This window comes from Leopardus geoffroyi, chromosome B4 (assembly GCF_018350155.1).
Source record: "Leopardus geoffroyi isolate Oge1 chromosome B4, O.geoffroyi_Oge1_pat1.0, whole genome shotgun sequence".
In the NCBI taxonomy this organism is placed as follows: domain Eukaryota; kingdom Metazoa; phylum Chordata; class Mammalia; order Carnivora; family Felidae; genus Leopardus; species Leopardus geoffroyi.
In genome coordinates, this window is record NC_059341.1 from 110,960,518 (window position 1) to 110,987,913 (window position 27,396).

The 27,396-nt window shown below is 34.1% G+C and overlaps 1 protein-coding gene across 9 annotated transcripts in view; it reads right to left on the reverse strand.

Moving 5' to 3' along the window:
- The window catches only part of CEP290 (centrosomal protein 290), a 92,818-nt gene that overhangs the window by 60,151 nt on the left and 5,271 nt on the right, over positions 1 to 27,396 (reverse strand). For 7 of the 9 annotated variants that reach the window (XR_006709189.1, XR_006709188.1, XM_045465230.1 and 4 more), the window contains exons 6-22: positions 27,204 to 27,347; positions 22,891 to 22,944; positions 22,282 to 22,302; positions 22,000 to 22,152; positions 21,397 to 21,579; positions 20,627 to 20,716; positions 17,773 to 17,895; positions 16,582 to 16,705; positions 12,322 to 12,494; positions 11,477 to 11,639; positions 9,918 to 10,018; positions 9,759 to 9,846; positions 8,160 to 8,272; positions 6,525 to 6,609; positions 5,828 to 5,967; positions 1,321 to 1,485; positions 803 to 952 (exon numbers count right to left, since the gene is read on the reverse strand). Coding sequence is in view for 7 of the 9 variants with exons in the window: in XM_045465230.1 (XP_045321186.1) it covers positions 803 to 952; positions 1,321 to 1,485; positions 5,828 to 5,967; positions 6,525 to 6,609; positions 8,160 to 8,272; positions 9,759 to 9,846; positions 9,918 to 10,018; positions 11,477 to 11,639; positions 12,322 to 12,494; positions 16,582 to 16,705; positions 17,773 to 17,895; positions 20,627 to 20,716; positions 21,397 to 21,579; positions 22,000 to 22,152; positions 22,282 to 22,302; positions 22,891 to 22,944; positions 27,204 to 27,347 (2,070 nt within the window). In the remaining 2 variants the exon portion in view is untranslated. Of the gene's footprint in view, positions 1 to 802; positions 953 to 1,320; positions 1,486 to 5,827; positions 5,968 to 6,524; positions 6,610 to 8,159; positions 8,273 to 9,758; positions 9,847 to 9,917; positions 10,019 to 11,476; positions 11,640 to 12,321; positions 12,495 to 16,581; positions 16,706 to 17,772; positions 17,896 to 20,626; positions 20,717 to 21,396; positions 21,580 to 21,999; positions 22,153 to 22,281; positions 22,303 to 22,890; positions 22,945 to 27,203; positions 27,348 to 27,396 lie in introns of those variants that run through there. The other 2 variants (XM_045465229.1, XM_045465234.1) reach the window with 2 other exon arrangements.

Below are 27,396 nucleotides of genomic sequence, written 5' to 3' on the forward strand. Positions count from 1 at the left end.
TTCCTTAAAAATTTTTTAACATTTATTTATTTTTGAGAGACAGAGAGTGCAAGTGTGAGCAGGGGAGGGGCAGAGAGGGAGACAGAGGATCTGAAGCAGGCTCTGTGCTGTGTGCATACAGCCTGATGCAGGGCTTGAACTCAAAAACCATGAGATCATGACCTGAGCTGAAACCAAGAGTTGGACGTTCAATCTGGACACCCCTATAATTATATTTTTAATGAACATAATGTTATGGGTATTTACACTTCAAATGAAATAATGAAAAGCACCTCTCATTAGGCCATTCACAATGACCACAATATAGACAGCAAAAATGACAAACAGGGCAAGCACTTCCCTTCCTAATTCACTAATGGATTAACTAACACTTTACAAGATAAAGGGAAGAAAAACATTAAAGACAATTCGGTTTAAAACCTTTTTCTTGTAGTTAACACAAAAAAGGAACAATTCTAATCATTTCACCAAAAAGCTCTGTCAAGACTTTATTCACTTGAATTGCTTATCCAACCAACACTAAATTAAAGGTCTCCCCTTAATTATACACTACTACTTTGGCTGCTGCATATTATTCTACTATCATATATTTCATATGACCTGTATGTGCACAAGATATGTCAACATGCTTCTCATGCAGATGAAGAATAAATTTCTTTTATTTACAAATTCCATTTAATATCAAAATCTATAAAAATATACCTCAATGCTAATATTCTAAGAACTCAAAAGAATGTATGAAGACTAAATTAAAAACATACTATCAATTACTTTTGTTATTCACATGCAAAATTTTTACTACCTGTAAGATACGTATTAAATATTCATTTTGAGAATTAATAATATTGGCACTAGATGGTGCTATCCCGTCAGGTAAGTCTACTCCTTTAAAAACAACATTTGATCCTTCTGATTGCCGTAAAAGAATGGCTTCTTTTTCAAGATGATCTATCTGGAAAGACAGAGTTCAGAAATGAGAAACACATCTCTTACACCCAAAGACAAATTTAAAAGCAGTAACTTATACTTCGTACAGAATATTTTTAAAAAGGAACTGTATGAATGCCCTACCAGGCATTAATTAAATTATACTTTCAAATTCTATTTAGAAACCTAGGCATAGACTTAGAATTTTTGTATTCTTTTTTATTATGAAAGTAGTTATTTCCCACTTAATTAAGAAAACTCCAAAAAGGAGTTTTCTTATTGTTGAATTAATTTAAGAGGCATTTTCTCAGTGATTTTAAAAAAATTAAAAGTTTCATATTAAGCCTATGTTCATAATGCTTAGCATTTTCTATTATTTAATAAAATTTTTACCTTTAAATTTGCTTTTGCCAACTGCTGAGAATAATTTATAGCCTCCTTCCGAGATTCCCTGAGCTCCTGTCTTAATTCTTCATTCCTTCCAGTAAGTTGATCAACTTGGGCTTTCAAATGCAGATTTGCATCAAAGATTCCTTCTGCATTCTTTGATTCTATAGCCTAACATATTTAGATTATATTGAAGAAATGTGAAGCAAAATACTGAAATCATCATTTAAAAAATTACCCTTAAATAAAATTCACATTTAAGCATTTTACTGTTCCCACTGCCAGGTATAACAAAATATGCTAAATCCATTTATTTAGGAATCTAAATTTACAAAACTCTAGATTAACTTACATAAGCTTTACCAAGCATAGTAATTACCTCATTAAAACAATTAACAAACATTTACCTAATTTTAGTAGACTGGTAGACTGGAAAAACTGGAAGGGAATAAGAGGACTAGGGTTCAAATCCTAACCAATCTCTTACTAGCTCAGCAGTGAATTAAATTCTTTATACCTTAAATTCCTTATCTCTAAAGAGGTAATGTTAGATCTGTCTGCTTCACAAAGTTTTTATACAGTCAAGATGAGATAACTTATATGCAAATACTTTGAAACTATGCAACACCTGTATTTAAAGCACAAGCAAAAGAATAAAATAGTTACTACATTTAATTAAATGACTTTTTATTGCTTCCTCTCCACACAGTTGAAGCACAGATGATAAAAATGCAAAGTATGGTAACAGAGTATTATCTAAGAGTGTTGGATAAACAAAAATAACATGTCAAACAGTAAAATATTTTCCAAGAGGCTTCACTGGTCCTAATTCTCCGACAATGGCACACATAAATATACATATACCCCATACACATCTATACAGTACATACATATAAATATATTTGCATTTTAAAGAAACTAGGGGCGCCTGGGTGGCTCAGTTGGTTAAGCATCTGACTCTTGATTTCGGCTCAGGTCATGATCTCACGATTCAGGATAAATTTGAGATCTTAAAAAAATAAAAATAAAAAAATAAACTATACATAACAAAACTGCTAATTGCAAAGTAAAGCTTCACAAAGGAAGGCAGAAGACAAGGAAGGTTAAGATGAGTAGAACCAAGTGCAATCTCCTGCTCAGGAGGGTGATCCAGAGTTTAACTTGCGGCAGTAGTTTTATAAAAGCAAGCCTTTATCCCAAGGAGATCAGAGAAGGCCTTATAGAAATAAGTTAATACTAATTCAAAAGGTATACCAGGAAGACAGAAGTAGGTGCAAGGAGGTATTGTGACAGACGACAAGGTAGTCTAGTTAACTGTCTTGCTGACAAATAGCACCATGTTGTCTACATGGCCTTTTAGTAAAATGAGGTCAAAATAGATGGTAATTACAGGCATTGAAGAATACCCTGTGGCTATAGAAAGTGACATAAAGTACATAATGCAGAGATATCTAACAATCACTGATTCTGAAGATTTCTTACAGCAGGTAAGGTCATGTGAATTGCACAGAGGGCATACCAATCAGAAAAAAGAATGACAACCCAGGATAGAAGCAGATGAAATCTCTGGAAGTAGGGGTCCTGAGAAGACCAGAAGCTGCCAACTGAAATAGACGAAATTAGAATTTCCTGGGCTATTTGTTGTTTGTATTTGGTTACTAAGTAGAGCTTCCCTTAGAAAACAGTTTGATCTTGGGACGCCTGGGTGGCGCAGTCGGTTAAGCGTCCGACTTCAGCCAGGTCACGATCTCGTGGTCCGTGAGTTCGAGCCCCGCGTCAGGCTCTGGGCTGATGGCTCAGAGCCTGGAACCTGTTTCCGATTCTGTGTCTCCCTCTCTCTCTGCCCCTCCCCCGTTCATGCTCTGTCTCTCTCTGTCCCAAAAATAAATAAACGTTGAAAAAAAAAATTAAAAAAAAAAAAAAGAAAGCAGTTTGATTTTAGGGGTGCCTGGGTGGCTCATTCAGTTGAGCGTCCAACTCTTGATTTCAGCTCAGGTCACGATCTTGGGGTTTGTGAATTCAAGGTCTGAAATGGACTCTGCACTGGCAGAGGAATTCTGTCCTAATCCCTCTCTCTCTGCCCCTCCCCTGCTCGAACGCTTTCATTCTCTCTAAAAATAAGTAAATAAACGTTAAAAAGATCATGACCTAAACTGAAATTAAGAGTTGGACACAATCAAGTGAAACACCCAGACGCCCCTTAAATATTAAGAATTTAAAATGTATACTTTATTCAAGTTTATGTAACGCTCATTAATACTGTAGAATTCTCCAATCTCTACATAGTAAATATAAATAGCTTATTATTTGATAGCTAACATTATTCCTGTAGCAATGTGTAAGCACTGGAATATTTAAAATATTCTTAGTACATTCTATTATACTTCTAAGTTTGTGGTATAAGGTCCTAAAAGACCCATTCTTAACAAGTTAATACAAAAAACAACTATTTAAAGGTTCTGGAGATAAACAAAGGCAAATAGATTTTGAAGAGGACTTAAAACTTGGAAGACAGAACCAATGAAAAGTGAATATTCCTTTTTTCGGGGGGAAGGGGATGGTGTGGGGTGGGCAGGCTTTGTTGTAGTGACCTGTGATCTTTCTGGCTGAGAAAACCAGAGATGGAGCCCGAAGTCATAGGAAACGGAGATGGGAATTCCAGAAAGAAAATAACCAGCCAAAGGGAACTCCAAATTCTGTTTAAAAAGTCTCACAAGTCTCAGGCTGATGCTTGAAACAAAAATGGACATGATAGAGGAAAATATCAGTGACCTTTGACCTTGGCCACAGCAACTTCTTCCTCAATAGGTCTCTGGAAGCAAGGGAAGCAAAAGCAAAAATGAACTATTGGGACCTCATCAAGATAAAAAGCTTCTACACAGCGAAGGAAACAATCAGCAAAACTAAACAGCAACCAACGGAATGGGAGAAGATATTTGCAAATGACATATCATATAAAAGGTTAGTATCCAAAATCCAAAGAGTTAGTTACCAAACTCAACACCCAAAAACAAATTCTTCACCCCAGTAAAGAAATGGGCTAAAGACATAAAGAGACACTTTTCCAAAGATATCCAGATGGCTAACAGACACATGAAAAAATGTTCAATATCACTCATTAGGGAAATACATATTAAAATCACAATGAGATACCACCTCACACCAGTCAGAATGGCTAAAATTAACAACTCAGGCAATAATAGATGCTGGTGAGGATGCGGAGAAAGAGGATCTCTTTTGCACTGCTGGTGGGAATACAAACAGGTGCAGCCACTCTGCACAACAGTATGCAGGTTCCTCAAAAAATTAAAAATAGAACTACCCTACAGCCCAGCACTACTAGATATATATCCAAGGGATACAGGTGTGCTGTTTTGAAGGGGCACATGCACCCCAATGTTTATAGCAGGACTACTGACAATAGCCAAAGTATGGAAAGAGCCCAAATGTCCATCGAAGGATGAATGGGTAAAGATGATGTGGCGTGTATATATATGTGTGTATGTATGTATATATATACATATATACATATATACGTATATATACATACACACACACATATATACGTATACATACATACATACGTATATACACAATGGAGTATTACTCGGCAATCAAAAAGAATGGAATCTTGCCATTTGCAAACAATGTAGATGGAACTAAAGGGTATTATGCTAAGTGAAATAAGTCAGAGAAAAACAAATACCATATGACTTCACTTGTGGAATTAAAGATATAAAACAGATGAACATAAGGGAAGGAGGGCAAAAATAATATAAAAACAGGGAGAGGGACAAAATATATAAGAGACTCTTAAATACAAAGAACAAACTGAGGGTTGCTGAAGGGGCTGCGGGAGAGGGGGATGGGCTAAATGGGTAAGGGGCATTAAAGAAGACACCCGTTGGAATGAGTACTGGGTGTTATACATAGGGGATGAATCACTGGAATCTACTCCTGAAATCATTTTTGCACTATATGCTAACTAACTGGGATGTAAATTAAAAGTAAATAAGTAAATAAATTTTTTAAAAAAGATACATAGCAATCACCCAATCAGGAGAAGATACATAATTAGAAAAAAAAATGAACAAAGCCTCAAAAACCTATGAGACAATATCAAAAGGTCTAATGTGTCACTGGAGTCCCAGAGACAATGGGGCAGAAAAAATATTGTAGAAATAAAGTGGAAAACTTTCCAATTGTGACAAATGGCATAAGTAAACAGATTCAAGAAGCTCAGCAAACCCTAAACATACACATACATACATAGATATATGTGCACACTCACATACCTACCCACATACCAAGGCACATTATAGTAAAACTAGTGAAAACCAAATAAAAGAGGAAATTTTCAAAGCAACCTGAGAAAAACCACATGTAACAAACAGGAGAATAATGACTCTAATGACCATAAATATCTCATCATAAACTATGAAGACCAGAGAACGGTGGAACAACATCTTAAAAATACGAAACAACAAAACAAAACTAACATGAAAAAACTTACGTTAACTAGTCTTTCAAGACTAGGAATAATTAGAGATGTTTCCCCTTTAACATCAGGATCTTTCTGCATTTCTTTAATAGCTTGCAATATTTCTTTCATACCTTCTTCCAGTTGCTTATTTTCTTCAACTAATTCTTTTACTAAAAGGACACATTTTTCTCATTCAGTGACTACCTTCTTCACAATTTATGCTATTCTATACAAATAACAAATATTTCATATACAGAAAAAATACCCATTTGGAAATACAAATGTAAATAAATGTAAAAAATTTTTTAACTAAAATCCAATGTGTGAATAATTGAGTTAAATGATATACCTTATTAAATTACATGCACATATATATATAAATATATACATATTTATATTTCATAGTTGAAAGAAAGAAATCATGAACATACTTTGCCTTCACTTTATTAAAAATCTTTTAAATTTGTTTTTCTCACTTAACTTTTATTGGACAACAAAAAAACTGACTTATTTGTCATTACAAAAAATTCAGATTAATAACTTTCTCTGACAACGAATACAGCAAGGCAAACCAAACAGATGAATGAGACTGAAGTCTATGTATTATGGAGACAATAAAGGTTAAAAACAGACTAGAAAACAGAGAATGTATTAAAATCCTTTTAGATTCATGGTTTTCAGTATAGGATAAATAAGTATCGAAAAATAAGAGATAATAGTAACTCACATTTATTCTGAAATTTGGTTATTACTGTTCTACCTCTTTCTAAATCTCTTTCCTTTTCAATTAGTTCTCTTGAAAGAAATTCATTCTGTAAAGAACATAAAGAATAAAATTTATTTATTTTTTTTTACAAACTATCCCAATAGTTTATAGTTTCCAAGTTAAGAAAATTTGATCAGCTGAGGTGTAACACACAAGAAACAAGCTATAGAAACCTAGCAGCAGTAATAAAAATAAAATCTGAAAGGTAAAACAGATGGTGATCCCCGCCCCTACAACAAAAGGGAGAAAAATATAATGGAAGTTTTTGTCTTTAGTACCACAATCTACTCTTTTAATGGTCTGTCTTTATACTACCTGTTCTGTCTGGCTTCTATGACGTTCAAGCTCTATTTCTGCATTTCTATTCTGTGCTTCCTTGATCAATAAATCCTGTGCTAGCACTTCATTCTAAAGAAATAATAAATTAGGCAAGTCAATGATTTCATATCAAATTTACTGCATTTTTACATTTTTTAAAAACAGAATGTGTGTGTATAAATTAGTGTTATATGCAAACAAAAAATTCTTATTATAATTATTATTTTATAGAACTTTGTTAGAGAAGCCATTAAAAAGGCATTAATAAAAAAATGATCCCAGGAATGTAATTTGGAGGAAAGCTCACCTGAGATCTAAGAAATACTAGTTCTCTCTGTAGCTGTTCTATAAGATTTTCAAGTGGATCTATCTGAGGTGATTTTGATTGTGCAGTAATAGGCACAGGATCTGGAAGATTAACTTTAAGTTCACTTTTCAAAACCTCTGTCTGTAAAGGTACTTCACTCTTTATTATACCTTCTTTCAAACTGGTATCAGCATATTTTATCTGGGTATGAACCTGTTCATCTTCTGCTGTTGCTACTTGTGATTTTTCCACGTCAGCCCTATTATCATGAATTTGTTCACAAAATATCACAGATTTTTGCCTAAGTGATAACTTCTCCATCAAGTCGGAAGCTGTTGATAGGGCTTGTAAAGATGAACCGTTTTGTGTGAAACTAGTTTTCTCAAGTACCTGATGGCTTCTAGACACATTCTTCATGGAGTTGTCAGAAAGAGAGTATAAGTAGTCATCTATTTCTTCATGGCTCTTCCTACTAAAGGTAATGACTAATGATTCTAGATTTCTTAAAGATTGTAGACATGGTGCTTTAAAAATCTCCTTTATTGTAATCATTTCTGGAGGTGAATTATTATCTTTTACTTGTATGGATGAAGAATGTTTAGTTAAAGAGACCAAAGGATCCACTTCACTTTCTACACTATGTTGAATTTCAGATAACATTCTTGATAATGATCCTATGGTGACATTCTCTTCTGGCCCATTCTGATATAACTGTGGAATACTGAATGAAGGTCTCCTATGCAGCAGCTCTATTTTATCTGAACTCATAATCTATACTCAGAGTAAATAAGGTCTCATTAATCGATCTTTGGATTAACAGGTTAAATTTTAAAAAGTTTCATTTTATTTTTTATTTAACAACTACAAAAAGATGCAATGTCCAAAATAAAATATGGGAGGCAGAAATGAAAGCACTGATAATAACATTTTTCTTCGTTCTCTTTGCCATAACAACACTTTATACTGTTTACCTTTAATTGTGTTTCACTTATATTTTTGAGGCTTGCAAAATCGAATTTCCTTTCTCCTACTCTATTTTCTTGAGAAAAGTTTTCAGTTAGGTTTAGGTCCTCAATGGTTAATCCTACACATAAAAGAATTAACAAATTAGAAACATAAAAGAGTTCTCCATTATTCCAATCCTTTAATTCTTAAAAAGTAAAATCAAGTTCTAACTCAAACAAAAGAATTATTTCCAAAATCCTTGATCCACACGTAGCCTATACAACTTTCTAATCTAGCTTATTTCTTTTAATTCTTCTTTTTAAGTTTATTTATTTTGTGAGAGAGTGTGTGCCAGTGGGGAAGGGGCAGAGAGACAGGCAGAGAGAGAATCCCAAGCAGTCCCCAAGCTGTCAGTGCAGAGCTCAAGAACTGTGGGACTCTATCTCAAGAACTGTGTGATCATGATCTGAGCCGAGATCAAGAGTCAGACCCTTAACCAACTCTGCCACCCAGGCACCCCACAGCTCACTTTTAATATTAATAATATGAGAAACTAATATGACTTTTAGCCTTTCTATCATTTTTTTTTTTTTTTAAGGGGCACATTTTTTTTTTCAACGTTTATTTTTTATTTTTGGGACAGAGAGAGACAGAGTATGAACAGGGGAGGGGCAGAGAGAGAGGGAGACACAGAATCGGAAACAGGCTCCAGGCTCTGAGCCATCAGCCCAGAGCCTGACGCGGGGCTCGAACTCACAGACCGCAAGATCGTGACCTGGCTGAAGTCGGATGCTTAACCGACTGCGCCACCCAGGCGCCCCTCATTCTTTACCTATTCTATATTAAAGTGTTTGTTAATAACTACTAAAATAGTTTAATGACATATAAAATAGCTAAGAACCATGAATGAGTAAGCTAGTTAATATGTTAATAAATTATGGAGTTTTTCCTTTTAGAAATTTTTTGATATAGAGACCATGATGCTAAAAAAATCGAAACAAACCAAAACCAAACCAAACAAACCAATGAAAAAACCCTGTTATTCAGATACTTGTGGACTTGGGTGAAGTTAAAAAAAAATTCCTTCTCTATGGTCTGAAAAAAAGGCAATGCAATGGCTATTAGAAAACTAAACCAATTATTCTCCTGATATCAAGTAAGATAAAAAAGTTAATTTTTATTCAATAAAACATTACTTAAAAAGAATAATCTGCAAAAGGTTTTCAATGCATTGCTCTTAAGGAAAGGAAAAAATATTAACAGCCACATATATTAATGTAGAAATTACTAAATTCTATCATTATTGATCACAATGTATTGGAATTGCCTAGAAATTAACAGACCAACTGTGAAGTTTTCAAAAGTTGATGATTCTAAAGTTTTCTTTTCACTTATTTTCTGTTTATTTATTTATTTTTCTGTTTTTACCTGTTTCAGATTTAGGATAGAAACCAATGATACTCAAATACTTCTCATCAGGCCATTATTTCATTTCATTTATTAAACTTGTAGAAGACCCATGTTAATATTTCTAAAATACAGAAGATTTCAGCTCCAGACAACTCATTTTCCAATGATTCTTTTAAAGATTTGGAATATATCTGCAAATATAGATTTGGATATACCTGAAGTTGCAGCTCTTTTTCCTCTTTCTTGAGCCATTTGGCGAATTTTTTTTTTCAGATCAAGTCGTTCTTCCTCTAGACTTTCAATCTACAAAGTACAAATTATTAGTATTTCTTTTTAGTTCAACCAGAAAATAACTAACTGACCATCACACTTGCCTCTTTCAAAAGAATCTGGTTTTCAGCTCTGTACTGTTGTTGCTTTAAGCTTTTGCTATTTCTAAATTCAGTTAAATCAATCATTGTCTTCGGTTCAAGGCCTAAAATAGAAAGCAATACAATTAAAACCTTATCAACAATCAAATGAACTATAAAAACTTCATACAGCAATTGGTTATCATCAAGCAAATGATTATCACTTATTTAGCCAGTATCACTAGAGAATGGGGTACTTTTTGTGCAAGAATTTCCAGATATTTGAACTATAACCTTACAAGTCAATATTTTATCACAATTATTAACGGAAATCCTGACAATATATTTCAGGATCAGTCTTCTTCTCCACGTTAGGTTATCATGAAAGTCCTAGAATGTGTTAATTCAGAACAAAAGCTTTGGAATAAAACAGACTTGCACTCAATTCTCACTGTCAATTATTAACTAAGTTGTAGGAATAATACTGTATTTATTTTTTTGGCTTGTTGTCAAGGGTATAAAAAATTAACCCATACAACATACTTAGTCCAATGCCCGGCACACAGTAGTCATTATTAATATCAATATAAATTGCATTATCATTACTAGTCTGATGTCCCCAGCGTGCCTAACTTTCTATTACTGAGTAGACATGAAGATCGTCTCAAGCAGTATAAACCAAGATTTGGAGGCTTTCAAATACAGACAATCTGGTGTTTGTGACAGCTGTCCAATTGGCTCAGTCATCTTTAGCGACCTCTAGTTTAAAGTTGGCTGTGATCTGAAGCTGATCAGAAGGCTAACCTGGGGTACTGGCATGATTCTGGGTCATACTTACATACATTTTACAAATAAATCATCTTTATAAGTATTTACTTTTCTTTCCTCTAGAGAATAGTTTTCGCAGATGATCATTTTAACTCTAAGAAAGCATTAACTGGGATTTACCAAGTATAATGAAATCAATATTTCGGTTTTTATTTTCATTTCAAAGTAGCAATTTAGATTGCACTGTCATAATTTAACATTCAAATGAAAAATACTCATTAATGAACTATTTACTGAAATCAATAAACTTTCAAGCCAAATTTACCAATTACTTCTTAGAATCAATAGTAACCTTAAAATACTAGACCAAAGTAAAAATTAAGCAGCATAAATATAAAAGTCAAGTACTTAACCAGTTCTTCTAAATGTCCCCATGAATTTACCTGAACAAGAGCACTTTGCAAACTAACATGGGTCATACAGATGGGGGGTGGTTAACTTCTAACGTGTGGTATTAACTTAGTAGACTTTCAGTTTTTAAACAAGCAATTATTAATGAAGAGATCCAGAATGAATAAAACGCTGCTCCAGGTCTGACCACCCACCATCCCAACCCCATTTAATCCTCAACCCCACTTCAATCAGAGCAGCTCCACTTTTGTTTTAAATATTTTTAGAGGATCGATTTGGGAAAAGAAAAAAAAAAAAAAAAACACTCACCTATTTTAAAGTAATACTGAATAAACAAGAAGGAAAACAAAAAAATGACTTGACAATTAGGGTTGATCAAACAATGGACTTAAAAGATGACTCACCCACGCGCTCCCTAAGTGCCTCATTTTCATCGAGGAAATCATTGATCTTCAACTCAAGTTTATTGATTTCCTTCGTCAATACTTCAATCTCTCGATCTCTTATTTTAATCTGGTTTTTACAATTCTTTATTTCAATAACAGCATCTTCTAAACCATATATTCCCTGAAAAATATTCAATCTAATTTAAGTATAACATGGTTTATTTGAATAAATTATCAAATTCGTGAATTTATTTTCTTATTAAGTCTAAGCGGAAGTACACATATATGTAAGATTTGTGTCATAAATGCTTTTTATTGTTCTTTCAAAAACCAAATCCAGCAATAATGATGGAAAATGGAACAGCTGAAACTTCCCAGTATAGCATCCTAATAACAAAGTGACTCAGAAAATGACATATAAAACACATAACAAAATGGAGGAAAGGAATAATAAATCAGTGATACTATTAGGATACGTAAGCCATTAGATGCCTGTCTTAGTGGTAATTAGATTTAAAAATACCAAAAGTACAGAGTAAGCACTGTGTGTCGGCACAGTAGGCAGCAAAACTGTCCCTGAAATAACTTTTATCAAATAAACCAATGGTGTCACATCTAGACAAGAAAACTAAACTTGCTGCCTCACCAAAGCTGCTTCTCTGGGCAAAATGTTTTGATCAAATGATTAGAAAACAGTTCTCTTGCTGAAAAGTAAATGCTACTCAAAAGTTTGAGTAAGAGAACCTTGAACACAAAGCACTTCTGAAGGCTTTTAAAGGAACACAGTATACAGCATAGAACAGTCTCACTGTAAGTGGCAAGAATATTGTAAGCTCCTTGATGGACAAGATAAAAATACATACCGATTCATAATCTTTTAATCGCTTTAGAGTCTCAACTAGTTCTTTATCCTTTTCCCTAGCATCAGCCTCAGCCAGTTCAGCTGTTCTCTCAGCCTCTTTAGTTTTCTCTTCTAACATTTGAACCTTTGACTGAATTTTCATATAATGAGTCTGTTGGGAAAGAGTTGAAGCACCTACAGGGGGAAAAAAAAATTCATGAATTAATAGAATTGAATTGACTACTTCTTCCTTTAAATCCTTGATTCCAATACGGGAAGCAGGAAAAGAGGTGTGTCACTAAAGAAAATCCCTTTAATATTAATTTATAATTTTATATCTTTAAAATAAAATTTGTTTTTATTTTCATGATAAAACAAGTTAAAAAGTTCAATAAAATCTTAGCTGAAAGGTTATGGATTATAAAAGACTGTAAAACACTGTTTTCAAAGAATGATCACTGTGGCAAAAACCATGAGCTATCTGTTCCTACTGTTGAACCTTTGTCCACTGCCTTAGAGCTTTGCAATTTTAGTTAGACACACAGCCATTTGAAATACAGACTAAATTTCCTCTTATACCCCAACAGCTAGATGTGGTTGTGTGACTAACGGGACACGAGTAAACAAGCCATATGTGTATTTCAGGAACTGTTTTTAAAGGAGACGATTGGATGTCTCTTTCTTCCTTCCTGCTGTCTGGAATATGGTATTAAGTCTGGAACTCAAACAACTCAGAACATGAAATGGATACTACATGTTAGGATAGGCAGAACAACAAGTAACAGGGTGCCCGATACCCAATATTTGAACAGGTATCATACCAACCCCAAACTAGTTGCTTCCACTTTGTTTACATCATGGAAGAATATATTTCTGTCCTGTTTAAAACACTATTACATTTGATTTTTTTCTGCCACTTGCAGCTAAACTTCATAGCTACAAAATCTCCACCTAGATTTCCCTACCAAACTGTTGCTTGAGGTAAATATCGTATTCCTATGATCAACACAAATCATTCTTAACCATGAGCACCCACTGATTTGGAGCACATACTTTAGGTGGTACTGGATTCATGTGGGAGATCACGTATGTTTATAAGAAACGAGCCCTGCTCTCTGGAGTAAAAAGCCTAGATGGAGAATGTAACAGAGGCTGACTCCTCCCCAGTATCTATTCTTCCTTCTTCCACATGGCTCTCCACAACATATTTACCTGACTAATCTTCAGTGTGTGTCATATACAGAGCCTCCTGCTCTGCCTCCCCTACCTTGCAGTTTGGGATATGGATAGGAAGGGAAAGGTCCATCTTGGATGAAACAGATGAGGGCAATACCCTGGACTGCCTAATTCTACATCATTACACAAGGAGAAAAATAAACTTCTGTCTTGATTTTGCCACCATTTACCAAATCTCTATTTCTAATAGCTAAACCTAATGCTGGCCAATGAAAACCTCGGTCAATTTACAAATTCACTTCAGATATACAGTATATATTAGTAGACACACCTTCTGTGACTTTAGGGTCATATGACTGTGGACTGACTGAAATGTCATCAGGTAAGACCTGTTTCTTATTTGATAGCAGAGATCAACTGCCTCTTTTTCTCCTGGTGGCTGGAATATGCAAAACCCATGGTATCAGTCACCCTTTTAAAGCAGTTTAAACTACTGTCAAAGTATAATTCTAATAAATACATAATACACATACACATAGAAATAAGTAAAACAAATGGGCTTTGTTGTTGGCTCAACAATCATATTACATTTCCCTAGTGTGTTTACTCTTCCAGATAGCCATTATATACCTTCTCTTTTCTTCTCTCTCCTCAAACTGCTAACACATCTTCCCCAATCCTAACTTGCTTGAAAAAAGAGAAGCAATCAATACAGTTCCACCTGTTCCCACCATCAGGTCATCTACACAGTTACCTGCTTCTGTATCTACACACTCCACCTTCCTTCCTGTTATTATGGAGGAGTTCTCTGTGCTCCTAAGGCCAACTACCCCACTGGAACGCTAGCTCCCATCCCAATGCCTTCGCAAGGATATTGCTCCAGAAGTTCTCTCTCTCTCCTGTTTCATCAATGCCTCAATTTTTTTTTTCTTTAGTGGATCTTTCCTTTAACCTAGAAGCATGATTGTTTCTTCCATTTTAAGAAGAAAAAACACTTTTCCTCATGCAAGTTACTACTCCATTTTTCTCCTTCCCTTCATACAAAGTCTTCAAAAGAGTTTCCATACTGTTTTATTTCATCTCTACCTACTTTCTCTTAAACCAAAATGACCACTGCTAAATCCACTAGTCAATTTTCAGTGCTCCTCATGACTTATCCGCAGCATTGGCTATAGCTCTGAACATAGTTGCTTACTCTTTTCCTTGCTGACTTTCCTCATGTGGTTTTCAGGACTCCACACATTCTTGATTTCCCCTATCTCTAAGCCTCCTTCGGTTGCTCCCTTTCATCTCCCTAGCCTCTAAGTAAAAGCATCCTCGGGCTCAATCTTTGTTATTTTTCTTAACATTTGTTCCTTTGATGATTTCAGCCAGCTTCATGACTCCAACTACCATTTTTACACATATGGTTCCCAAATTTAGATGTTGAGCCTGAGACTGTTGTCCTCCATCTCGACTTCTATAAATACAAGTGCCTATTTAATACTTTCAGTCGGATGTCTGATAAGCATCTCAAACTTAACATGTCCTATTTAACTAAGTACCTGATCATTTCTGAACCTGCTGGAAACCCAGCCCTAAACAGGTTTGCCTACTTCTGTCCTTAACACCCCTATGGTCTATTGCAGATACAGCATGGATCAAATTATATCACTCCCATCTTCAGAAACTTTCTTTGGTGCTTCTTCTCACTTAAAATAAAAGCCAAAGTCCTTATAGTGAACTGTAAGTCCCCATATGACATGGTCCCTGGTTACCTCTCTGATTTCATCACCTATTACCCCACTTGGCCACTGGTCCAGCCACAAAGGCTTCTTTGTTGTTCTTCAACATGCTCGGTACACTCCTGCTTCAGTGCCTTTACACTCATCCCATTGTTTAGGGATATCTGCCTGGATTACTACCTCACTTGCTGTATTTGTTCAAGTATCTCCTCAATGAGGCTTTTGCCTCACTATCTAAATTAGAACATACAGGGGCACCTGGGTGGATCAGTGTGTTGAGCCTCCAACTCCCAGGATCATGAGATCGAGCCCCATGTAGTTCTTCACACTGAGACCTCTCCCTCTGTCCCTCTCCCCAACTCACACACTCTCTCTCCCAAAAAAAAAACAAAAAACAAAAAACAAAAAAACAAAAAAAACACGTAAAAAAAATTACAACCACAACTCCAACCACCACTACCACCACCATTATTTCACTTACACACATACACACTCCCTAGCTATTTCCCTTTGTGTTTTATTTTTTTATCTTCAGCAACTATGTTAAATCCGTCATAAATTTATCATGAATAGTTTGCATTAATGTGCCCTGGTATAACTATGGTATGTAGTGCTGTGGAAACAGAAGACCATTGATGTTGCATGTGCTTCTACTTAGATGTATTAGGCAAAGCAGTATGACCCAGGGTAGGGAGAATAAGATGAGACATTAAATTGGGTAAGGTTAATTCAAATGTTGATGAGTCAAAGAACTTCTGAAAACTATCTACAATGCTGCTACATGCATCGCAATTTTATTCTCTTCTATTCTTTGTTAATTATAAAAAAAGGGGATAAATAAGTATAATTAATTATATCACCATTTTTCATTTCTTCATGTAACTAATCTGGTAATAAATGTTAATGTAATTTTCATCAGGGAAAAATTACTGAAAATATCTCCATCACTTAAAAATTTAAACACTAGTTGGGGCGCCTGGGTGGCGCAGTCGGTTAAGCGTCCGACTTCAGCCAGGTCACGATCTCGCGGTCCGTGAGTTCGAGCCCCGCGTCGGGCTCTGGGCTGATGGCTCAGAGCCTGGAGCCTGTTTCCGATTCTGTGTCTCCCTCTCTCTCTGCCCCTCCCCCGTTCATGCTCTGTCTCTCTCTGTCCCAAAAATAAATAAATGTTGAAAAAAAAAAATTAAAAAAAAAAAAAAAAAAAATTTAAACATTAGCAATATATGTAAAGTAGTAATAACATACTGTATAATTTTTTGAAATTATGATAAAATTCAAAAAGAAAAACCAATAATACATATAATGACAAGACATAATAAAAATACTTGTAAAATTGGATGGTACATAAAATAACTTTATATACTTATTCAACATTGAATTACCTTTGTTTCTTTGAAGCTCATTTTTCAAATCTTCAATAATGAAAGTATTTTTTTCCATTTCTTTTGTATATTGTTCCACTTGCTCAGTGAGCATCTTAATTTGACTATCTCGTTCTTGTATACCCTATAAAATATTTTTGAATAGTGAATGTTATTTCTTCATGAATGTTAACCTACATTTTAAAAGTAAGGAAAAAAGTAGGTCTTGTGTTTTTTTCAACAAGACCATAGAATATATTTTTTATGGATCAAAATTATGTCTTCTACTACTTTGTAGACCCTCAACTGCACTACACAATGTTAGGTACACTGCTGTCACTCTAACACAGATGGATATAATGGCTAACATCCCGGCAAAGGGAGTTCCAGAACTTTCTAATATTAATGGCTTCATAGGACTTGCAGGCTACCATTCCTCATGACCCATCCATTACCATCTTTTACCTTACAGTGCTTCATTCAAAATACTGTCTCTTGCAATTGTTCTTATCCTCCAAATACTACCAAAATTTCCCTCTTTTGGATTATGACCACAGAGCCCAGATGATGAAAGTATAACTGCTACATGAATATATTTGTACCAAAAGAAAAATCTTTTTATTTTTTATTTTATGTATTTTAAAATGTTTATTTATTTTGAGAGAGAAGAGACAGAGAGAGAAAGAGAGAGATAACATAAGTGGGGGAGGGGCAGAGAGAGAGGGAGACAGAGTGCCAAGCAGGATCTGCACAGTAAGTGCTGAGCCGGACATGGGGCTTGATCCCATGAACCGTGAGATCATGACCTGAGCCAAATCAAGAGTCAGATGCTCAACCAACCGAGCGACCTAGCTGTCCCAAAAGTAAAATATGTAGCACAATTTACAACCGCACTTTTAGCTTTTTTCACATTATACAGGACATTTCAGCACTAACATACGATATAATAAATGTTAATAGAGTATGAAGCTATTTTTAAGTTTCTAAAAGTTTTTAAGTTTCTTATTAAATAATTCTCAATCAAAACAATATGGGTATTATCTGCATCAACACAGAAAAATACACAAAATGATTCTATTCCTAACTCTAAACTTAATTCTAATTGTTTCTTGGGACTGGACTTTAAAAGACTTTATTATATACCCAATAGTGCAAGCCACTAAGTTAAACACATTGACTACTTTAATAAACCAAATTTTGAGAAGGTTTTACCTGTTGTAGAGCCATCACACTACTTTTATCAGCATCAAGCTGGGCATTTTTCAATTTCTCTCTCAGGTTATGTAACATTTGCTGATATTCAATAATTTCATCATCTTTAGAAGACAAAATTAACTAGATATAAACAACATAGGATCTGTTACATAAGAGGAAAATTGACAAATCATTTTTCACTTATGATAAATACTCTTAATATATACCATTAGCATATTTCAAGAAAATACGGGAAATAAAATTCACTTTGAAGTAACAAAGTATCAGCAACTATTTGCGTATCATTGTTCCTTTTGTGTGTATAATCTTAAGTTCAAGTAAGAAATGATTCAAAAATATACATTAAGTTGCTGTTTTAACATTTTAAAAAATTTTTGTTGCTTTAGAAATTCAATCTTTCAACAATCAAAAGCTTCCAAAACCTATCCATGTTATAAATACCTTCATACAACTACAAAAAAGTTTTGCACAATTAATCTTTATGGAGAAAACTTTAAAATGCCACCAAGAGGCATAAAATATTTTGAATTAAGGATGTCTTGTGTTCTTTGCTAGACGAACCAAATACCAAAATCAACTTATAAATTAGCTTATAAATTTATCACATATCCAATAAAATAAGATTTCTTCTTTTTCTTTTCTTTCTTTCTTTTTTTTTTTTTTTAAAGAGAGAGAGAAAGAGATAGAGGGCAGGGAAGGGGGAGAGGGAGAGAGAGAATCCCAAGCAGGTCCCATGCCCAGCCCAGAACCCAACACAGGGCTTGATCTCAGGACTGTGAGATCATGACCTGGGCCGAAATCAAAAGTTGGACACTTAACCAACTGAACCAACCTGATGTCTCTAAAATGAGATTTTTAAGAACTGTTTCTAAAATTTATATTAAAAAAAATAAGTTCATAGGAAAGCATGTAAAAGCTGAAAAATGAACAGCTTTTACAAATATTTATACATAACAATAACTAAAACAAAGATACATGGTTAGAAAACATATCAATCAATATAAAGGAGAGAGTCCAAAAATAAATTCAAATTCAACAGAAGTTTCGTATATATTAAAAATAAAACTATTTCAGTAGGGGAAAGATAAAATGTTCAACATATAATGTTTGGATGACTGAGTAGGTCCACTGCATCCATACCTCATTCTTCATGCCAAAATTAATTATACATGCTTCAAAGACTTAAATGTAAAAGATGAAATTAGGAGCCACTAGAAGAAAGTATGAGAACACAATTTTATACTCAGAACCCTTTCTAATTATGATAAAAAGGCACAAAAAAAAAAAATAAACTATATAATATAAAAAGAAATACTTCATGGCAAAAAATACCATAAAGCCTAAAGACAAGTGTCAAACTGGAGGTATATATTTGGATATGTATCACAACTTGTAGCAATTTAACCTGCATATTTGCAAAATAACAAATACATAAAGAATTAATTATAACACTGTTTCTTTTTTTTTAATTTATTTATCTTGAGGGAGGGAGAGACACACACACAACATGAATGGGGGAGGGGCAGAGAGAGAAGGAGAGAAAGAATCCCAAGCAGGCTCCTCACTGTCAGTGCACAGCCTGATGTGGGGCTGGAACTCATGAAACCATGAGATCATGACCTGAGCTGAAACCAAGAGTTGGATTTAACCAACAAAGCCACCCTTGCACCCCTGAAACATTGCTTCTAATATCAAAAACCAGAATCTTGCTAAGTGTCACACAATAGAGAATCAATTAAATAAATAACTTATCTATAAAGAAAAATTACAAAGCAATTAAAAAGAATAAACCAGTACTCTATTTATCATTCTTAAAAGGCATTAAGTGAAAACAAAGTAAACTGCAGTAGAATACTATACTACCATCTCTCCCTCCCAAATTAAAATAATGTAAAAACTTTTTATCCAGGAATGAAAAAACAGAATCAAAGGCCAAATTTGGCCTGCTGCCTGTTTTTATAAAGATTTATTAGGAAACAGCCTTGCTCATTCATCTATCTATTGTCTGTGGCTGGTTTCATGTTATAATAGCAGAGTTTAGTTATACCAGAGACCAGATGGTCTAAAATATTTATTCTCTGGACTTTTACAGAAAGTTTACTAATCTCCAATTGACTCTTTGGGCCTCATTTCCACTCCTACTGCTTGTGTTTAAAATATAGGTTATCTGAGCTTCCCAGATCACCAATTCCAAATAGCCAACAAGATTTATATGAACTGTTAAAAAACACTAACTATGGAAATGACAGCTTTTAAAATTAGAATTACTCATTCAGAATAGCTTCAGACTTTTTTCAAAATATATAGTCATCATAACCCCTAGCTTCTGATATGGTAAGGCCAGGGGATTTGGTTGGGGTTGGAGAGTGGGGAGGAGCCTGAAAGGTGTTTTTTGGAAAAAAACTCAGATGATTCTAAAAGATCCCTTTCCTTTCTCCCATTTCCACTGAAAACCAATAGTTTGATTTGACGTGAGAATTAAAAAAACTAAAATTAAACCTGGAACTATAATACATATGCAAAGTAACTATGAGTTATGTTGAAAAAGTTTTAATTTTACTTAGAATTATCTATTTTAGAGGACAAATATGTTATGATTTAGACTTAGACTTCTATCAAAAAGTTCAGCTTAAAGTTTAACTCACTGATGTGGAAGAACTCATTTACTAACAAATAAGCTAGAGGATTCCACAAGAGAGAGCACTTAGTGCTCCTGTAACCAGGACATTTGATGTACTTTAAATATTGCCTAATAAAAATGTCATTAACTACCAAAGGCCTTTAAAGAAAACTAAGAAATTGAAATCAAAAATACGAACGCAAAACCCCTTATGTCAACTGAAAAAAACACCTTCCATTCTTCTACTTTTGCATTGACAGCAGCCATGACTGGATCATCTTCTTCATTTTTTGCTTTCAGAAGGTCTGTAAGCTCCTGCACCTAAAAGGCAACAATTATTTCAAGAATTGTCGCAAAATAGCACAATATATACATATTTGTTATATATGCACATTTACACATACATTACATATATACATTATACATCCTCATACGTGTATACACGTATACATTACCAATGCACATTCATTATTGGAGCAGTTCTGTAGTTAGAGGCAATATTTAATGGTTTCTGTCTCATTACAAAGGTATAATTATTTGTCATTACTAGAGAAGTATATGTTTCAGCATTATTCTATGTTTTACACTAGTTTAATCCATGTAAAAAATGAGCAATGTATTGTTTTTCTAGGATATTTATATTTATTTTAAGGTGTAAAATTTAACTTCATGGCCCACAGGGCTTCTAAGAATCTTTAGTAGAAAATCCCCACACTTATTAGCTTCCCGGATTGCTGTCTACACATTCATTCAGGTATCAACTATATATCCTAAATGGCAAGAATAATGAGGTATACATAAAGGATACCTTGTGTCCCATTAGAGAAACACATATGGACAAATAGATCAGCATGGCAACATATTACAGTATAAGAGAATACATTACAGCATAAGACAAAAATACACATCCTAGAAAGTTAAAGTACTTTTCAGCTTCACACAAATAGTAATGATACAATATGAAGTCTGCACAAATGAGTTAATCTAACAGCAATTCTTACTTGAAGCCGATAATGATCATTTTCCTTTTTTAACTGGTCCATTATATTATCTGTCTGATGTACAATAGCTTTCATCCTGTTATACTCATCAGTCATCTTTTCCATCTCCTGTACAGACTCTTCTAGATTTTTTCTCATTTCTTGATTCTGAACTTCAATTTTTTCATTAGCTTCTGTTAAAGTCTAATAAAGTTAAAAAGTAATAGTTAACTTAAGAAACTGAAATTTAAACTAAATTAAAGTTAAACAGAGTCTTAACTGTCTGCTGGAGAGCAGAGAATTCTTTCCACTTGATCTACTAGATCAAGAGAATTCTTTCTACTAGGTCTGTAATACCAATTGTTTTTGACCAATTAAATTAAATATAAAGCAAATTCCACCTAAAAAAGTTTAGTTCTTTTTAAGCAATGCCCAAAATAGGCATATAAAATGAATGAATTTGCAACATTTGTAACTTCAAAGATGTAATTTCTTTCATGTTTACAAATGCATAGTTGAAGATTTCTACTAAAGGATTTAAATGTTGGACCAAACACTAGATTTACATTATAACAAGATTAAAATTTTACAAGAATCATTGCCTTGAAACGACTTCTATTTTACCTGAATTTCATCCAGATACTGGACAAGTTCATAGTTTTTTTTAGACAACTGTGATCGGTAGTCACTGTCTTCTCCTCTTCTTGACAAAAGTGTTTCTTTTTGAGAATCTATTTGTTTCTGATAGTCAACAATATCCTGACGAAGTTGCTCATTCTGGAGGAAGACCAAATACAGTATTTTCTATTAAGAAACTATCCAGAGAAACAAAAATTTCATCCTCTAAACAGGGATCTCAAAACAGATCTTGAAATTCCCAAGGTATCACCACCCTTAAAGTCTCACCTTTTTCTTTAGACGTTTGTTCTCCAGAAAAGAACAGGAAAAATGTAATTAGAAACGAGAAAGGAAATATATAATTAAAAAACAAGCATTAGAAATTAAAACCAAAATGAGAAATTATAGGAGAATGAGATATTATTTTGGATGATCAAAGAAAGCAAAAATACTCATAATCAACCAAAACAAAGAATATTTTGATTATGTTAAAAAGATAAGAACTCCTATAAGGGTAAACAATGCATAAATATTATTTGGCTCAAAAGAGCCAAATAATAAAGAACTTTTAAGATTTCATGAAAAAACAAAACATTTAAAAGAACAGTAGGTAAAAGAAGAGCGATAAGACAGAAATCCAGTTGTACAGTCAGTTAGCAAACAAAGAATGGCTTATAAAACAAAGCAAAATTTACCACCGTAAAGTAAGAGATGAATACAGTAATTGATGGCTTCAACTCTCATTTTCTATTTCCCTGAGACAAATTCATATCATAAAATCAGCCAGCTTGAAAACATTACTAGAAGAATCCAGTTCTAGTTAGAGTATAAATTTACAAAAACTTTTTTAACAAGTATCTTTGTTGAACTGCCACACTACTAAAATTTTTTACCAACCTCTCTTCTTAATTTGCTGTTTTCATTCTCTGCCTCCTCATTTCGAAGAGCCAACTAAAATAGCAAAAAAAAAAAAAAAAGAAAAGAAGATTAATAATAATAAAATTCAGCAGTGATTCAATATAAAACCAGGCTTTCAGCCGATCAATTTAAATTTGAAATCCTCTCTAATGAAGTAGAGAATGATTAACTGTTAAGGATTTCACGTTAATCCAAGACATGAACAATAACCCAAAATTTGTGAAATCTAAGGATTGGGAAAAGTAAAACAGGTTAAGTTTAAAATCTTCAATAATCAAACTAAAACCAAAACTCTAACCAAAGTTTTGTATACAGATTATCCACCCCCACTCCTGCCAAAATCTAATAAACAGTAATTTTCTGTCCAAAATCTTTAGCATTTTGCAGTTCTTCTATGTCAGGTCTAGAATATTCTGTGTTCTGTTGAGCATTAAATTACTTAGAAATATAAGGGAGTACAACATAATGGTTAAAAAGAAGCAATCTGAAATCAGACTGGCCCAAGTTTATATTCTTCGTCCACCAATTTCTAGTACGATATGAACAAATCATTTACCATCTCTTAAATTCAATTTTTCTGTTTCATATGTTGATGTAAAAATTAAGTACATTGTATATAAAGTCATCAGCACAATGCTCAGTGCATGAAATAACAAAAAAAATTATGGAGTGTTCCTTCTCCTCATATAGATGATTTCAGTTATGACTCTTTTTGTTTCCCAAAACAAATATTATAACCATTATCATAGATTTTTTTCATCCATTGTCCAAACCCCAGCCCTCTTATGACCTTTCACTTTTCTGCTTTTGCCTCTTATTCAAGGAAAAAATAAAATATCAGTGGTTTGCAATTATAATACATTTAAAAGTCTATAATAAATAACCAAATCAGTATGTGAACCTTGATGGAACCTTGGATATTGGGTGGAGGACTGTGAAGGGCATTATTAGGCCAATAGAAAAAAATATGTTTATAGACTAGTAGAGTATTGAATAAATATTCAATTTCCTGCATATGGTAATTATATAGTGGTTATTTTGGGGAATACACTTTTTAGAAGAGACATGCTGAAATATTTCAGTGTGAAGTATCATCTTATCTGCAGTCAACTCTTAACTGACGCAGCAAAGAGAAAGAGAGGGAGATATGTGTTTACAAAGATACTGACAGAAGGGCACCTGGGCGGCTCAGTCCATTGGGAGTCTGACTTTGGCTCAGGTCATGATCTCACAGTTTGTGGGTTTGAGCCCCACATCAGGCTCTGTGTTGAGAGCTCAGAGCCTGGAGCCTGCTTTGGATTCTGTGTCTCCCTCTCTCTCTGCTCCTCCCCTGCTTGTGTTCTGTCTCTGTCTCTCAAAAATAAACATTCAAAAAAGATTTTTTCTTAAAACAAAGATACTGACAGGTAAAATAAATGTGGTGAAATTTTGATAATTGGGGAATCTATATGAAGAGTATATTCATGTTTATTTGATAGTTTTCAAAATAAAAAGGTTAGAGAAAGTTTATAACAAAATGCAAAATGCTACACAAATTTGAGGAGTTTACCTACTACTACTACTATCATCATCACCATCATCATCATCATCAGCTAGGAGGTAAGAAACAATCCCATCGTTTATGAATTGGAAAATTTTAACAAGGACAGAGATGTAAAGAACACTGAAGCATTTAACACTACTCATGCTCTTTTCTCTTATTTTGTCAAACATCACATTTTTTATTTTTGTCCTTTCTAAAGTGCTGTTCCTTGAAGCACCTCTTCCTATTCATTAGACATTTCTCAGAGATCTCCTTACAGTCATTTCTATGGCTTCAATATCTATGTTGATAACTCACAAATCATCATCCACACTTTCTTTCATGAATTCCAAATCCATAGATCTCTTTTGTGAATATGCCCACTGGGACCTTGGACTCAACATGTATAAAGGTGAAAACTAATTGCACACCTTCTAAACCCCTCCTGCATCCCTACTTAGTGGGGCCCCTCTCCTTTCCTCCCTCTTGTCTGACAATCAATCATTCACTACATCCAATTACACCTACCTCTCTAAACGTGTCTCCAGCCCTTAATCCCTTGAGTTATGACTTTAATTAGTCCATCATTGGCACCTGCCTGAATTACCACACCTGTCTCCTTACTATTCTTAGTCCCCTTCAATCCACTCTCTCTAAAGCTGAATAAATTTCAAAAATATAGATCTCATCATGATATTCTTGGATTCAAAATTCTTCATTGGTTCCTTTTAGGAAAAGGAGCAAACTCCTTAGAAACTGGCCTGTGCTTATCTCTCCAGAGAATCACAAATGTTTGAACTAGGAAGGCAGGATAGTATAGTGGTTTAGAACACAGACTCACTGAGTAAGTTTGGATTTAAATCCTGGTCTTACAACTTATTATTTCTGTAACCATGGACAATTACTTAATCTTTCTGTGCCTCAGTTTCCTCATCTATAGCATGGGGAAATGTTACCTATCTTATATGATAAGTAAGAAATGAGGAATAACAAATGAGTGCATATAAAGTAACTGGCAATTAGTAAGGATTCTATACTAGCTATTTTACTTATATTTCAGCCAGAATGAGTAACTGTAGTTCCCTGAATTCACCATGCCATCTCTTCCCTCTAGATCTTAGCAAATGCTGTATCTTCAGCCCAGAATGCCATTTCTTTAACCACCAAGGCCATCCCATTCCCTTGCCAGACTAACTCCTACTTCAGTCTCAGTTTACAAATCACTTCCTGAACCTCAAGATTGATTTAGATATCCCACCCCAGAGTATCATCCATGTTACATTTGTTATTGACAATGAATATCAAGAAGCAGAATATTATTGCCCTAACTGTCTCTGGCAAGCTGTGAATACTCAATAAAACTGAATGACTGGTTAAGGGCAAAGAAGAAATTGCCAACAACTCATACTCATATTCCATCTCAAAGAATCTAGCAACTAGAATGGTATATAGCCTATGTATTCAAGCTCTCTGTGTATGTACCTATGAATAAAGATAGTAGTCTAAGAATGGACAAGGTAGTTGTGATTCGCTAAGGGTATGTGGTATGAATGACAAAAAGTTGACTAATACATGGGCTAGACAGAAGAACAATGGTCTAGAAAACCACAAACATCCCAACAAGCAATTCCATTACTGTATATCATAGGTTAAATCCCTTATGATTATTTTTTTAGCATTTATTTTTGAGACACAGAAAGAGACAAAGCATGAGTGGGGGAGGGGCAGAGAGAGAATCTGAAGCAGGCTCCAGGTTCTGAGCTGTCAGCACAGAGGTGGATGCGCGGCTCAAACCCACGAACTGTGAGATCATGACCTGAGCCAAAGTTGGATGCTTAACTGACTGAGTCACCCAGGTGCCCCCAAATCCTTTATGATTATTAAGAAAGCCATAGGTCTATTACGTTTTACTGAGTCAACTAAACAGACAATCCTCTAAGAACTTATTTCTAATCTTTAGGTGCCATTAATCCATACTTTTTCCACTACAACAAGGGTATAAATAGCTCACTCTTATATGAAATCTTCTAAATTATATAAGAAAATGGATATAGCAAGAATAGGGATGTTTTTCCTTACAAATAAATTTATAACAGATTCTTTTAAATAGCAACATCACCTTATAATCATTGTTGTTTATTTAAAATTTACCACCTTCTATTTCTAAGAGAACAATGGACAAAATAAGATTCTCAGGATATAATACACCATTCACTTAAAGGACACAAAGGTAGAGAAAGCTTCTGAGAATCTGGGATGGGACAGTTACCACACTTGGGCAGCAGATTTTGTATAAGTTGACTGACAGGTGAGGCAAATTAGGAAACGTGTTGTTTTCCGACAGGAATTTACAAATTCATCTGCCAAAAATTTTGCTCTCAAACTAAATTTAAGTGTACACTGCATGAAGTATTTTATAAATAACAAGGAATAACCTAAAAGGTAATGACTATATTTGTATAAATGATGAAATATTATGATTTAAAATATGCATTGATTTACAAAATGTTGGCATTAACACAACTTAAGAACCTTTACTTTTTTATGGATAGCTATTTATTGCATAAAGTTGAGGTACTCTTGAAGACAAGGAATTTGATTTAAAGATGTGATGACAACATGAACAGTGATGTAAAACCTTAGAGATAAGTATACAGTACATCAATTCTCACATAAAACATACTAACTGATACTTACCACTATAAAATGCATAATCAGGTGTTTTTACGTAACTTAAATGGTTAAGATTCATTGAAAAAATGTTCCTTACTTGTTCATTAACTTTCTTCTCTTTCTCCAACTCCTTTTCCATGTCCTCCAATTCTCTATCTTTTTGTTCCAGTTGCTTTTCAAGTTGGCGAATTTCATCACGTAAAAACCGAGTGTCACGACCACCTGCAGATTGCTGAGCCATCTTAAATTAAACCAAAACTATAAATCAATCTCATTATAATTGGAGAATC